Source organism: Balearica regulorum, chromosome 7 (genome assembly GCF_011004875.1).
Source record: "Balearica regulorum gibbericeps isolate bBalReg1 chromosome 7, bBalReg1.pri, whole genome shotgun sequence".
Lineage (NCBI taxonomy): Eukaryota > Metazoa > Chordata > Aves > Gruiformes > Gruidae > Balearica > Balearica regulorum.
In genome coordinates this window covers 12,485,848-12,501,678 of record NC_046190.1, presented here as the reverse complement: position 1 = coordinate 12,501,678, position 15,831 = coordinate 12,485,848, and the positions used below count along the sequence as shown (strand labels likewise).

The 15,831-nt window shown below is 38.9% G+C and overlaps 1 protein-coding gene across 3 annotated transcripts in view; it reads right to left on the bottom strand.

The window, feature by feature from the left end:
• SORCS1 (sortilin related VPS10 domain containing receptor 1) overlaps positions 1 to 15,831 on the bottom strand; it is a 301,203-nt gene that overhangs the window by 94,731 nt on the left and 190,641 nt on the right. For all 3 annotated transcript variants that reach the window (XM_075757978.1, XM_075757976.1, XM_075757977.1), the window contains exon 5: positions 10,160 to 10,233. In XM_075757978.1, the coding sequence (XP_075614093.1) occupies positions 10,160 to 10,233 (74 nt within the window). The remainder of the gene's footprint in view (positions 1 to 10,159; positions 10,234 to 15,831) is intronic.

Genomic DNA, 15,831 nt, shown 5'->3' with positions numbered 1-15,831 from the left:
GGATTTATCTTCCTTTACCTTCAGCACTCATGCGAATCCCTTATCGTAAATCTTGCCAATGCAAAACCAGCTCCCCCACTGCCTCTGGGACACATCCTGCCACTTTATGTTAAAAAACTGACAGCTTATTCCAACTTCGTGAATGGCAGGTTTTTGTTTTTGTTTTAAAGGACAGAATGAAAACAACAACAGTTGATGACGTTCATGGAGTCCTCAGCAGCATCAGTTTTTTGGTTCCACTGATGCTTCTATAACACTCTAAATCCTAATTGATTTCATAAAAATAGTAACATGCACCACTGAACAGGGAGCTTTTTGTCCAAAGATACAAAAGTACTTGACAATCAACCTTTAAGTAACCTTCCCCGCATACCACTGATTTGTTCAAGACCTATGGAAAAGTACAAGACTAGCAGACCAAGTCAAAAATAGGGGTTGAGGAAAATTTTTGTTCCCAGCTTTATAGATAAACTCCACTGATTAGTCAAGAGCACAGGGACCTCATTGATTTGACCAAGTCACACAGTTGTTGTGTGGCAGAGACAAAAATAGACCCTGAGAGTCCTCCAGGCTCCTTTTTCTTTTACTACTATATTGACTCCATGAGGACTTTGCAGATACTCTCTGTTCCTTTTTTGCTTGCAGAGGTCAGTGAGTCTGCCCCAGGGAGCTTAGTGTGGGAGGGAATTCTTGTGGTTTCTTTAGTTCAGTCCCTATTATGTGAAATTTTACAGATTTTGCTGTTCCTGGAACATACATTAAAGATTGCTTTCTAGCTGTAACATCTCTTAACCATATTCTCTTGACATGTTTTAGAAACAAAGGGCCAGATTCCAGACACGCATAAATCAGCACTTCATTTCTTTATATCTGCCCAATAAATCTCCCTTGACAACGATCTAATTAGACTTTCTCTGCTACATCTCTGCACTGTTCTTTCCCACATTGTCCAGTTTTATGAAATGTTATATTTTTGTGCAATTCCACTGGCAGCCACTGGGCCAAATCCAGCCTGTGGTGTGCTTTACTTGGTTTGTCACCTTTTCTCTAGAACTGATGGAAAATAGCAGTGCAGTGAGCAAAGCCCAATTTTTCCTAGGTGTGTCACCTCACAACACCGACTCAGAAAAACAGGTGGCTGTGCTGCTAACACTGAAATAGATGAGTAGTTAAATGGGGGTAGTGGTGTGATTTCCAGGCCATGGGGAGTCACTTCTACTTTCACCATCATTTTTCACAACCTTACAGTGGGATTATCCACAGCCTTCCACCCCATGATGTTCACATACCTCACAGCTTCAAGAACAGTAGCAAACCAATCTTCTCCCCTGCTGCAGTAACACCACAGCTCTCTGTGGGAAGCTCCAGAGAGGAAACTTGGCTAAAACTCTGAAATAGATGGATGTGAATTCTCAGGGAGGTAGGTATTTATTGCTGGTAATGCTGGGTGGGAGGAATGACTTAAAATGAGGATCTAAAGTAAAGGAAAAAAAATCAGTTACCAGGATTAGATCCTGATTTTAAGATAGTCGTCCTGTCCTACATCTTTTTTTCATATATTGCAGGAAACTTAAGACATCGTACTGGCTTGAAGGGAGAGACAGAGGAAGGTACTCTCTAGTTATAGCCCCTGAACTCAGCTCCCTGATATAATGGACCAAACCTACCTGATTTACTGCTTCTCTGCTAGTACAGTCTAATAGGATCACAGTTTCCCACTGTGTTAAGATGCGTATTTCTGGCACCTTGTAGTGCTGTGGCCCAGTCAGTATGCTCCAGAGGAGGCCAGGAAGTCATTTACAGCAAGAGTGTAAAGTCAACTCTGGTAACACAGTATGCTGCTCATTAAACATACAACAGAAAATACCAGTGAAACCTTCCTGACATAGATCTAAGCAAATCCACAGCTAACTTTACTATGCAACTGCCTCAGCCTCTGAAGGGCTGCCTTTTATAGGTGCATACAGAGAAATCAGCTTCTTAGTCCAATGCCCGTTGAAGACTGACATGTCCCAGGGTCCTGCGTAGCACTGCAGGTCTCTGCTACTGAGTTATCCCCAAATCGAGATTTTGAACCTGTTATATGGATGCCTTCCTACTTCTGCAAATCTTTAACAGGGGGAACTGGGTGATGGAAGAGAAGCTGAAGCTTGTGGGAGTCTGTATTCATTTATAAAGTATCTCTGGATAACCTTTTTTAAGATAAGTCAGCTGAATTGGAAAAACCAAAACACACCAACCTATGCATCAATCAGACTGGGGCCTCTCAGTCCCAAAAGGCTTATTCAGGTGAATATCTCTCTTCTTCCTATTCAGAACAGGAGGACAAGGGTCTAAGGGGATGAAGGGGGCAGAGTCAGGTAAACGGTCAAGATTGTATTCAGTTATGACTTTTAGAAGATTCAAGTTACTGTTTTACCCCCATCTTTATTGTCCCCAGGATAATCAAATAGGGTTGAGAACACTTTTTCTCTCACATGGTGGAACTCTGCCAAACTAAGGATTTGGGCAAATCTTGATTTGATTATGATTAAGAAGTTCTCTCAAGAGACTACTGGGACCAGAGGATCTGGTTATTATAGACTGAGATCACCAGAGGGCTATCAACCTCTGCTGTGTGACTTTGGGAAATTTTCTCAGCCTTGTCCAGGGAAGATAGATATGTATTTTGGATCAAGGTTTCTTAAGAACTAAAACATTATAAATCCAAAGAGTCTAAATGAGCTTTTAACAGCAACAGAAAAAGGATGCTGCACATCTTTTTTTCTGTTCTTGCTGAACCACATGGGGCTGACAAGTTTGTATCTCTGGAAGCCAGACAGGAATAAAATCCTAATTCCCAAGATAAATCTGAGAGATTTCAGCCTTCATTTGTACCTAAAAGATAGAGTTACATCAGTGTCCAGCTGTCCGAGAACTGTAAGAAGAAGTTTTCACTAAATCCATTGAAAAGCCAGTGGGATCTTTAGTGAATACTGCCAAGTGAGAGTATGCTTCCTTGCACTCTGGCTGGGCAGGATGTAACATTGACCTGTCTGGTGAGAAAATGGAATATGTCAGGGGCACTGAAATGGTGACAAAGTGCTCTAATGTGTGTTACTCACCATCAGGAATGTTAGCAGCAGCAGCAGCATGGTAAGGCCCAAGGAAAGGTATGGTTGCAGATTTGCTCTTCACTCTGGTCCCTGGCAGTGTTGCTTGCCTGCAGCTCATCTGTATAGTTAGGCTAGCAGCCATGAAGCTGCCTAAAAATATTATAAAGGTAATAGCAGCCTGTATTATAAAGGCTCAGACCTTCAGTCTGACTTTGTCCCAAAGCCAAACTTCAACTGGAAGCAAATGTGTGGTGTTCAATTAAAAAAAAAAAAAAAAGGAACATGGAAATCAAGCAAAATTCACTACTCTTGCTATTCCCTACCAGTCAGGTGCTTAATTCAGATCTGAAAACTGTCATGGGTCCTTCTGTGATGTGCTCCTCTGGCATGTGCCCATCTCCACCATATTTAAGCTATGAGATACATGTATTTTTAATTCAATTTCTAGTATGCTTTAACTCACTGGGTATGGCTTCTGTGTTAAATCAAGCGGATGATTTCCTGGACAGGCTGTCACAATGCCCTTTGACTGGCATCTTCCCTGTCAGCCTCCAGCAGTTGCCCTGCAGTGATTAAAAGGTCTCATTCAGCAATACACAGCATCATTTGTAAACAGCCCAGACACCATGCAATTTAAATTGCCTCAGCCCACCTGGGTGGGCGTGCAAATCTCACCAAGCTAAGATCTGACAAGAACATTGGGACAGTTTGCCCGGCTTGCTCCAACTGCTTGAATATATTAAAGTTTTTAATAGGGCTTTGACACTTTTTTCCTTTGATTTTCAGCTCTTTCAGCTCCTCCAATGAACACAGAGCTTTTAAAATACAGTTTCTAGCCTCCTCTGGAAAAGAAAAGATATATACTCTATATTCTATTCTGAAGATTAACTTTCTTTGCCATTGCTCATAAAAGAAAAGAAACACAAATGTAGCCCTATCTACTCATCTGTCCTCCTAGCTGCTTACTAGTTTATCTTTTTTCTCCCTTTCTGTGTGTGTGCGTATCTTTGTATTGTTTGAAGGGAAAGGTTGGTTGGCTGCTTTTTTACAATGTTTACATCCATTTTCTTCTCACACTCAGGAAAAAAAACAAGACAGAGCGGAGACGTAGCAACATCTCTTAACTGACGTATCTCCTGTAATTTCTTCAGGAAATCATTAACATCATGGATGCATGACTCTACTGGAAATGACATACACTATGATATGTTTTTACTTCTAATCAGCCTGTTACACCTATGTAGTGCATGAAAGCCCTGAGCTGGTTTTTTTTTTTTGTCTAATTAAGATAGTCATCTTAGAATCATAAAATGGTTTGGGTTGGACTGAACCTTTAAAAATCATCTTGTCCAACCCCTGCCACGGGCAAGGACATGTTTCACTGCATCTGGTTGTTCAAAGCCCCATCCATCCTGACCTTGAATGCTTCCAGGGATGGTGTATTCCCAACTTATCTGGGCAAGTGTCTCACCACCCTCATAGTAAAGAATTTCTTCCTTATATCTAATATAAATCTACCCTCTTTAAGTTTAAAACTGTTACCCCTTGTCCTATCACTACACGCCCTTGTAAAACGGTCCCTCTCCAGCTTTCCTGTAGGCCCCTTCAGGTACTGGAAGGCTGCTCTAATGTCTCCATGGAGCCTTCTTTTCTCCAGGCTGAACAACTCCAACTCTCTCAGCCTGTCTTCACAGGAGAGGTGCTCCAGCCCTTTCATCATTAAAGCTTTCTGGTTGTCTTGAAGTATGGAGTAGTATTTTCTTTTGCATTTCTCTTACTTGATAATCTGGGTGCAATACCCAAATAAGTTTAAAAAAAAAAAAAAATCAATAGCACTGATACAGTTAATGATTATAACTCAATGATATAATTTATTGGCTACGTTTTTCAGTTTTTAAGACACTTTCGTTAATTGGCTTCATTTTTTTTTTTTTTTTGCCCCCCCTCCCCCAAGTTTTTCAAGGTTAGTTATGATTAGAATTACCTAAGAATCTTTTCAGAAAAAGTCTCATTTTGATTAAAAAATATTACATTTTGAAGACATTTTCATGAGTTTTTTAACCTTTTTTATTATTTTTTTTTTTTTTAGGACCAGCTCTAATTGTGATACCTTGGCTTACTGAAAATACTTTCTAGTTGAAGGCATGACTTGATCTGAGGACCAGAATAAAAATCTAGCTTTTAATGAGCCATTTTTGCACATATATTTTTGCCATATTGAACTATATGCACTTTGACTTTTTTTTTTCCCCCCAACTACTGGTCATGAATGTTTGGATTTGCAAGTCACAAGGTATCACTATTGAAATTTGCCTAGATGACTGGACCACTTTAAAAAAGCAAGAAAAAAAGTAAAGTAATTCCTAATATGACTGATTTGCCAATTGTGCTCACATTTGTATTCACTATAAACCAACGTCTTTGCCAGCAAAATTCCACCATAGAAATGTCTGCTGAAAATCACCAACTATCACAAAAATAAACTCAGAAGTATTTAGATAAAGCATTTATCCAACTCTTCTAACTAGCATCTACTGCATTCTCTTCCCTTAATGCCAACTACTTTAAGAAACACTGTGCTATCAGCAATAATCCATGTATATTAACTTGCTATTTCTGTATTACCCTGTTGCACTAATATTGCTATAATACTCCTTCCTAGTAATTAGAATATTTTAATAGAGCACAGTTCCAGAATTACTAAGCACCTTGATAACTTTCATGCATTTTTCTGTCACAGTACATTTAACAGAAAAATCTCAAGAACCTGCCAGAGAAATAATAAAAAACATGAAAATTGTTGATACAGCGCAGATCTGTAGTGCCTTGGAGTTGTATGCAGTGTGGATTCTTTTGTGTTTCCGTCAGACACATATGGTTACCTCTCTGAGTGGATTACATTTTCACATACCTAGATTATGCAAACAGATATGTGATAAAATACCCTAATTATAGCAATTATTAGAGGTGTCAGTTTTACAGGAGCCCATCACTAAAGTCTGCCCAGCACAAATGTGTCCTTACAACCTTTTAATGAGGTAGAGAATTACAGATCCCTTTTTCTTCCCCCCCCCCCCCGCTTTTTTTTAAGATAAGAAAACTCCAGTCACTCCTCATTTTAAAGTTTGAGTTTATCTGCTCATCCCCCATCTGATATCTTCCTCCACAGAGTGACATTACAATCTCTTTCATCAAAAGTGTGGATGTCAGAGCACCACTTAGAGCTGCAGGTGGAAGAATGAAAAGGGGAACAGAGGAGCTCTGAATAAACAAAGATTCTATTTTCGTCTTAATGACTCCTCTTACTGAAACAGAAGATACAAGAATACAAAATACATATGAGCTACAAGGACCTGAGTTGTCTCTACACAGAGTGTCTTCTCAGAATTATGCAGTAGGCATCAGCAGATTGTTTTAATGTTGTTCTTCAGGGGTTTAAATTTCAGTGGGGTGGTAGTAGGAGGGGGTGTTTCACAGAGCAGCCAAAAATAAGCAAATAAAAAAGGAAATTCTCTTGGAAGCGGATAGAAGAAATGGAGCTGTAAAAGACACTACAGTTTCTCTGACAGCATTTACAGGCAGACTCTTCTCAAGGCTAAAGCTAGCAAGCTCAGCGGTGTTTACTCACAAGACATAGAACGACCCACAAACTATTTACAAGACCACATTACAGAATAAAATGGCAATTAAAATATCAGTGAGCAATCAGGAAAATGCATCTTTGCTTTCATCAACCGTTCAAATCCATCTTCCAGATGTTCCTTCCCTGTCCAAAGAAGTAGTGTTAAGTAAATGCAGCCTCAAGAAGGCCTGATGCCAAAGTCTTTGCTTTGTGTCTTCCTGATCTTAGAAAAGTCCCAGTTTAGATAGTCCTGGAAGCAGTCTGTATTAAAGCAACTCCTCAGCCTTCCTTAGATATCGGAATATAGCCCTCATTCTCCACAGATATTATATCCCTCATTCTCTGCACAATAGAGCTGTGTCCTGGTTGATCCCTTCAAAACCATTTGATTTAGAGAAAGCACGAGGAACAAGAGAGAGTATCCTCACAGTCTGCCTGCCTTGAAAAGTTGTGACTTTGAGACATTATCCTTCACTATTCATTTCTGCTCTTAAGAATAACTGGATGTCAATCTTCTGACTTTTCAGGTTGATTAGACTGCATATTTCCAAGCCAAAATGTATAATAATTAATTTTTAAAAACACAACACCAAAACCCAACAAACAAACCACAGGGCACTGAGCAAGGCTCTACCCAACTTGTACATCAGCACTGGCTATAGAGATGTTGCTGTAGAAGTTTGTATTTCAACTGTACATCTGCACCCTCTTATGTCCCAGTTGCCTTTTGCTTTTCTTGCATGGGGAGTCAGCAGTGGCCACGTTCTCAGTGCAAAGGGCTGCTCCTTCCGATTCAGCACTTCAGGCCTATTTTGTCCTTCAGGCTGCACAGAAATGGAAATGCATAGAAAAGCCCAGTGTTGCTCTCTGTGGTGTACATGTTCTCAATTACACATGCATAGCTCTGTTTTCTACTATAGATGGTTTTGAGGACAGAGAGTGTCCATATAATTACAGATAGCAGTATTTTTTTTCCCAAGGTGATGATGATCATATTAAATAAGCCAGAATGAGATGCAACACTGTCTTCAAATGTATTATTTTTAGTTTTGATAGCAGAAGTACAGTCTAGCTTACACTGAGGTGTGTTATGCAAGGGACATTTTTTTCAAGGTGAAAATATAGGCTTGCAGTTTCATGTTTTGTTTATCGCTGTAGGGAATTATATGGGTGGTTGGAACATCTTTTCATCTTTTCAACTTACTCTTTGCCTTTGAACCTCCAAGTCTGAGTTCTCTTATTTGTTAGGTTCTAAGAGGCCTTCAAAGTTTGAGCTCCATGGAAAGGGAAAATGATCATTTTCATCATTATTCTTATTGTAGGCATCCGTCAGCTCAATTCACAATAAACCACTACTGTAAGTAATGATGGGAAACTTCAAAGGGTTTAAAGCGCAGTACAGGACACAGGGATTCAGGAACAGGGATATTCTTTCCAGCTCTCTGACCCTCTTTAGTGAGTACAATTTTGTTGGATGTCTCAAAGACTGGGTCCCCAGATTTCTAGGACTTCCTGCTTTTATTAGCCAGGAAAAAAAAACAAGAGATGTGTGGGGCTGTGTGTTTGCATCTGACATTTTGAAACCCTGTTAGGAGTCCTGTAGGAAAGAAATAGGAGTGATACAAATATATATATGTGCCTATCTATACAGACACTCACAGAAAAACAAGTTTAAGTTAAAAATGGAATTTTGTTTGTAAAAGGTTCAGCTAACACAGATTCTGAGAAAGGATTAAAAAGAAGGAGCAGCAAACAAAATCTCTGATATATCCCTTGCAGACCAAATATAAATTCAACTTTGGAAGCAAATTTGACCTAGAGCTCTTGCTTCTTTCATAAATTAAAAGAAAATATTTGACTGAACCACTCTTGAATCTTGATATGTTCAAAACCTGTGGTTTTGGCACAAACTCATCATTTAGAAGCTACCACGAGGGTCTCATTTTAATCATCTGTTTCAGTGCCTCCTGATTTCAAGATGACTATTTTATCAAAAGTTTCTGTTTTAAAGGCCAGATTCACAGGACATGAGCCAACTTATGCTCACAGGTGGACTATTACCTCCACAAAGAGCTGATGAGAAGACTCACAGATTTACACCAGAGTAAGCAAAAAGAGGAGTAAGCTGAAATATAAAAAAATAAACCTATCTTTGATTTAGACTATCATAATTTGCAGGAAAACAGTCCAGTGTCTCCTTTGTGCCTCAGCTTTCTTTCCCACATAAGTCAAACTTACGCTAATTGCTACTGTGTGACAGCATGGAGGTGTTTCAGACCAGTATTTTACTGCAAGTGTGGTTACAGGGTTTTACCTTGGCTATGCAAATCATTGCTATGGATAGCAAATGCAAAAAGTTCGGCCTGCAATCAGAATCATGAGAAGAGAATCAGTACACTAGAATCACTGGGTATATCTGTTATGACTAAAACTGAAGGACAGGAGACTCAAAATACAAAGACATTTAGTAGTAGTGAAGAACTACAAAATAAAGATTGTCTGACCTACATCCAGGGATTTTTTCAGTGGCTGTGGTCACTACAAGTGTTTGAATCTGAAGTCAAATCATCCATTACAGACCCCCCATATACTAAATATTGTGAGATGCTCAGATTCTATCGTAATCACATAGGCTATGGTCCTAAGTGAATTTAGATAAAAATTGTATAGCATAAGTTACTGCAGCAAAGAGTTAAGCTTGCATCAGTGACAAAGAACTATGAAACTTCTTTAAGGTAACTTTGGCACCAAACTTGCAAACGTTCTGCCATTGCTGAAACTGACTGGCATTCAAAGATTCAGCAAGAGGAACTTACACATGACGGATTCATACAGCTTGAAATCTGACTAGAAATCTTGCACTGCTGCTTAGAAGCAATATTGCAGAGTGATTTAAGCTCATAATGAAGCACTGTGTGTGCCTAATTCAATGGTCATTAACTTGCTCACTTTCAAGGACTGAAGTATGTCTAACAGCAGCTAAAATCATAACACCAGCCACTGGAGGGTGCCCACTCTTACTCATGACAGAATTGCTAGTATCCTCAAAGACTCCAAGACTTCAGTCTTTGGCCTTCACTGCTTGCAGGACCAAATTGACCTCTTTGCATTTGGTGCAAAAGCAAAGAAGCTTATGCTGAACAGAGTTGTGTTCAAACTCAAAACTTTCACAGGAAATTGCAGAACTCTCCCCTCTCAAATCAATGCTTTCTTCAGACTGTTATTCAGTATATTTCAGTTGTGCATCGAAGACCCCATTTTCAAGTGCTATGTAAACACATATCAGGAGGAATAATGCCACTTTCATACCAGTTCTAAATTAATCTCAACAAATCAACAGTGCAAATTGCATTCAGCCACGTTGCCTTCAAGCCCCCATTTCAACATCTCTGTACACGAGGAAGCTATGTCCAGGAAATGACGAAGAGTTTTTTGCTCTTACCAGTAGAACCTGTTAGGTGCAACTCCCTCATGAAGCAGCAGCCATCTTCTGCCAAACTCCACCGAACTGAATAACTGGGGACAAAACCAAACAGTCATGAATCACAGTAAAACACAATGATAATAGAGAAAATAATCTGAAGAAGCCTGTATCACTTCTGAGATAGTCACTTGGACTTTTACTTCCTTCAATCTCAAAGAGACACACCTGGGGCAGCTGAAAAGTGTCTGCTGTGCCTTTTATTGGCAGGGGCAATACTGAGCTGTGCGACATGGGACACAACTGGTATTACCTGAGGAATCACTGTATGGGTACATCCAACAATCTGCCATGACTGAAAACTCATCATCTAGCTCTTCGTGGCACTCCCTGGTAATAAAGTTGTGCAGTGTGGGAAGGCTGCCTTTTACTTTTTTAAACTTGTGGTGGACACCAAATGTACAGTGTAACACAACAGTCTGATATCCTAGCCAAGCTGTGACAACAGACGTACACAGTTGCCTTCCTTGATATTATGTTAGGTCATTCTCTTTCAAGCTACCAGTAACCATCCCTAGAGAGCTTGTTCAATTTGGCACCAAAAAAGTGCTCTAACATGTCCAGACTTCTCTTGCAGGACTGAAGGAGTTTAAATAACACAAGTTACTTGCACCATGGAAACCCTCGATTCTCCCTTTGCTCCTGTCCTTCTGCAAACAACGTGACACCTTTTCCTAGTCTGGTTACCCAAACAATATCCAAATATATCAATCATTTCAGAAAATCTTTCTGTGATAAATACCAAACCAGACCGAGAAAGGTCAGCAAAAAGGCATGTTACAGGTATTATAAATACTTTGACATGTCTTTGTGGAATGATATACAAATGTTACTGTTATAGAGCACTTACAAACAGCTGCTCTCTGTAAATCCTGCCATCAGGTAATTCTCGGAAGGATAGTACAGGGAAGGATCACTTGGGTTCTGCCTTTCTTTTGCTTTATTTAACTTCAAATTTCTCATATGGAAGCAGTGAGAGGTAGTCAGCCCTATACTTTTCTTGCAGATTCATCCTATTTCTCCTCCTTCCCTTGCTTGATAGGCTTAGTCAGTCCCCTTTTCTGGCAAGGAAGATGTTGGACCCCTTTTTTGAACCGAGATCTGCTTTTCCATGACACAACTTCAGGCATCTTGCATAAAATGAAATCTGAATCTTTATGTGCAAACCTTGACTTTTTTTTTTTGGGGGGGGGGTGGGGGTGGGGGGTGGGACGGGGGACTAGTAGTGCCAGTGAATTGGCAGGAAGGAGAAAGATGGATGCTTGTGAGAATGACTGAGAAGGAAAGAAGCTGATTTTGAACCTTTGGGTTGATCAGAAAGATGGTTTGAATGTATTTTAAGAATTATGAAACAGGGATGTAAGAAACCTTGCAATCTACTTCTTATTCCACATTACATTCCCAACACAAGCTCCTAGATCCATCAGCTTCCCTACTGTAAAACCTTGGAAGGACATGGAGAAACTAATTACTACCACTTTTTGGTAAAGAGCAGACTGGCATTTGTTGAAATCTACTTTAAAATATGAAGCCAAAAACTAATCTCTTTTTCTTATCTCCCTTTCTCTTGAACACTGTCAAAGAAGAGAGATGGAAGAAGGCAGAGGGGGTAAAAGATAACAAGGATGAGAAAAGGAAAAACAGTTTAGCTTTGATAGAAATTTTGGATAGAAATGCATCCACTTCTAAAACTTCAGTGGTGAGTCCATTATTTTTCCTTAACTAGAAGATTACATGTACATTTTTATTTGAAACTTTAGGATACCCTATCTATAACTAAGGAAAATCTTCATTTTTGAAAATCAAAGAAAATCTTTTGGAACATTCAACAATGACTTTTGTAATGCGGTTTGAGGTCACCTAATCAAGAACTTTACCATTACAGAAGGTATTTTTCCCCCTTCACATTCAAAATCCATTTCTAGACCTGCTTTTATAATTGCAGCAAAAATGAAAACATATTAACAATAAGCTACTGTCAATCTATCTCTGATGTCAATGTTTTCCCTTTCAATGGCAAAGTAGCTTCTTCTGAGCCAAGTAATATGTCTTTGACATACAGTAATTTAAGTTTCAATAAAGTTCAGATCATCCTTTAATTAAGAACAGGGAACAATCCAAACAACTCAGCAAAAACCTCTGTGTTTCCAGACCAGGGATATATAGGATATAAGCTTTCCAGGGACATTGATGTTCAGATGGCTGAAATCACCACAGTAAATCTTGTTTTCCCCCTTTTGTCTCTCTCACACTATTCCCCCTCTAATTTCCCTGAGCACAACTTTCAGCAGGTTATCCCCTCTCTGAATTTGCTGGTGATGGTAACAGTATCCAGGATGAATTAATTACAGCTTGCAAAAGCTTTCTCTGTGCTTGTGTAGCATCCTCCTCCATGCCTGCAGTTCCACTGCAGCGCAGGGTGGCTAAACAGCCCCAGGGCCACAGCTTCCCTCTGGCTCTTTCAAAGCAACTCTTCCTTCAGAGGGGCTGTTCACCTGGTGCATCTGACAACTCCCCCAAGCAGAACAGAAGCTGTGATGCTGCACAGCACCCAGGGAGCCCTGCTTTCTCTTAGTGTGTGCCCTGAATGACACATGTGATTCAAGCAAAAAGTGGAAAAATGCAAGACTTTATAAGCTTGTTTCAAAGTGAGGAAATGGTTATAGCAATTCTACCATCAGGATTGGTCTCTCAAATTAGAAGCCAGTGCCCAGTGAGCTGGAGACAACGTGTGGGAAAAGGCAACAGCTCTCAAAGGGAAATATCAGCTCCCTGGGAACCCATGCCCAAAACTCTCATTGTCTTTGATGAGACACTTAAATAACCAGGCTTTAGAAGGTTTTTCCTCCTTGGCCATTATCTCAGCACCAATCTCAGCCTTTACTGACTCCAGCAGCACAAGCAGCACTAATGTATCTTTAGCAAAGGGGGAATTTCCCACCTTATGTGTCACCCCCCACAAAAAGAAAAAAAAAAAATAAATCCTTTGCAGTGAGGATTTTTTCAGATATTTTATTCTAAGTATCATTTATTTTAGACTGAGTTGGACCAGAAAAAAAAGAAATATCTGGAGGCTAGGTTTTTGTCAAGTATCAGTTATGATACAGCTGGGATTATTTTTCCCTATTTAGCAATTATAGTGCTTGTATGGATATTTTTTAAACCCAGCATCATATTTTGTTGTTGTTATAAGAGCCCTCTCTCTGCTGGGACTTCTTCTGACAGACTCGTGCGTGCAGTCCCTTCAGAGATGACATTTTATTTTCTTTGGCAAGCACTGCTGTTTGATGACAATTTTCATTATTGGACTGAAATTAGATAATGTTCTTTGCTACACTTCTTTTTCAACCACAAATAGAAAAGGAACCCATTACAATTTCAATGTATGTTTTCATCTGAGGGCCAGGTAGTGATCTGACATTTCTGTTTTCAGAGACAAAACTGTGATGAAGTACAAATCTTGTATTGATCTCTCAGATTTGACCCATGTTCAACAGGGAATAGTTCTCTTCTTGCTTCCTCTTCTCTTGTATATTTATTCTTCTATGTAGTACCTGACTACTTAACAATCATTAACAGCCTGGTTTTGCTTTGGTTTGCCTTTTTAAATCCTAATATTCTGTGAAGTAGAAATCTACCACCTACTTCTTTCAGATGGGAAAACAGAAACGCAAGGGCAAAGGACAGGCTGTCCCAAGGTTACAAATACCTTCTGAGGATGAGCAGGGATTCAAATAAACCATCTGAACCCCAGGACAATTCCCCAGCTATAGAAAGAGCCTTCTCGCAACATGACGCTGCTATCTTCTGGAATAGGGATAACTGACATCTGAAAACTGAACTTCTTTCCTCATCTACACCAAACAGATCTGTGTGCTACTCACCCTCTTCATTACTTGTTTCCCAATCTGTGTGAGAAGCATAAGAGCTGCTCATGTATTTCACAGCGACAGTGCAAGCTTCATCTTAAAATGCTTTGAGTTATCTCCATAACAGCAGGATACAGTTGCCATGCAATCTTCTCTTTCCCTTCTAATTTCCTGGTCTTTCCAGCACTATTTTGAGACTTGAGTAATTTTTTTTTTTTTTTTTTTTTTTTTTTGCATTTTGGACTATCCTCATTGATAACATTTTCATTTTGAGACAGTGAAAACATTTTTTAATAAACAGACATTTTTAAACACAACAAATATTGTTTCTAAACTAAGGATAACTTTCCTATAATCCAATGAAAATGCAGAAGAAAAATGAAATATTTTAGAAATGTAGCTTAAAAAAAAGTATTTGATGAAGAGGAAGGAGAGCTGTGTGTATAAATTCTTAGTAAAAGTAAAATATTTAACAGAAATTAGTCAAACCTGATTGGTTTATCTACTTTAGTTTGACAGTTTGCACTATAAAAATAACTAAATTCCTGAAAATTTATGGAGAAAAAAATGATGTTTTTCCAAAATGTTCCATGAAGAATAACTAGAATTTTATTTGACTCAACTGACCTAGACTGCAACATCACTTCTAGAACAGAAAGTGGGTACTAAGGAAGAAGAAAAAGAACCCTAAATTTCTCTTTACTTCAGCTCTGGTAAATCTCTCCAAAGCAGGAAGCTCTCAAGATCTTCACTTCATAAAACCCTCTGATTTTTAGATGGTTCTGGATACATTCTGTCACGTATCTTTCTTTGTCCTTCTGTCCTGTATTACATAGAATGAGCATTTGTATTTTATAATAATCTCCCAATGTGCTAGTTCACAACTGTAGAAGATCTCTGGCCCCTTCCATCATTTGACTAGATCTATTTTGTTCTTTCCTGGAAGTATTGTACTTCCTCCACATCTTCCCCTGCACTGCATGTGTTTAACACAACATAAAGATTGCTGAGGCTCTCAGTAGCTCTTAATGCAGGGAAATTATAAGTGCAGGTAAGTGTAACGCCAAGTTTTTCCTATAACAGATACTTCCATAAAAGATTCCACTACTCAGAATGGTGGAAACTAAGATGATCTTCCCATATTATTTCCAATACTTTATCTTCTATCCACAATCTATCACAGCAATCCAGGAGTTTTGTACTTTCCTCTGGAACAATGTGGCTACTGTTGGAAATGTTGGCTTAGACAGAATAATGGTTCTGACATAAAATTTCCACATTACACTGGCTTCAAAATCAGCTTTCTATATTTCACAGGACTCAGAAAATATTTACATACCATTGATTCCCTTCTTCCCATTGTTTATCAATGTCTTCATACTTTGTAAGTCTCTGAACTGAAATACTATCACATTTGAACACCATCATTAATATCAACAAAGTTGATATTAACTTGCATTTTATATGTATATATATAAAAAACATATATATGTCTTATACAAAGTTTATATAACTGGCCTATCCAAAAAATTATTCAGAAGTTAATCAACTCCTTCCACAGTTCTTCCAATGGACAGTTCTTAGTGAGCTGTATCTCTAAAAAACTTACTGTGAAGAACACAAACTCCTCACCATTTTATGGATAAATGTTGCATATCTCTGCTGAAAAACGATAGAGAAACTTTTATGTGTAATATAGAGATTCATCCTTAAAACACCTCTCCTAAAGGGACAGTGTGGGAGTCTCAAGTGGTATAAGACATC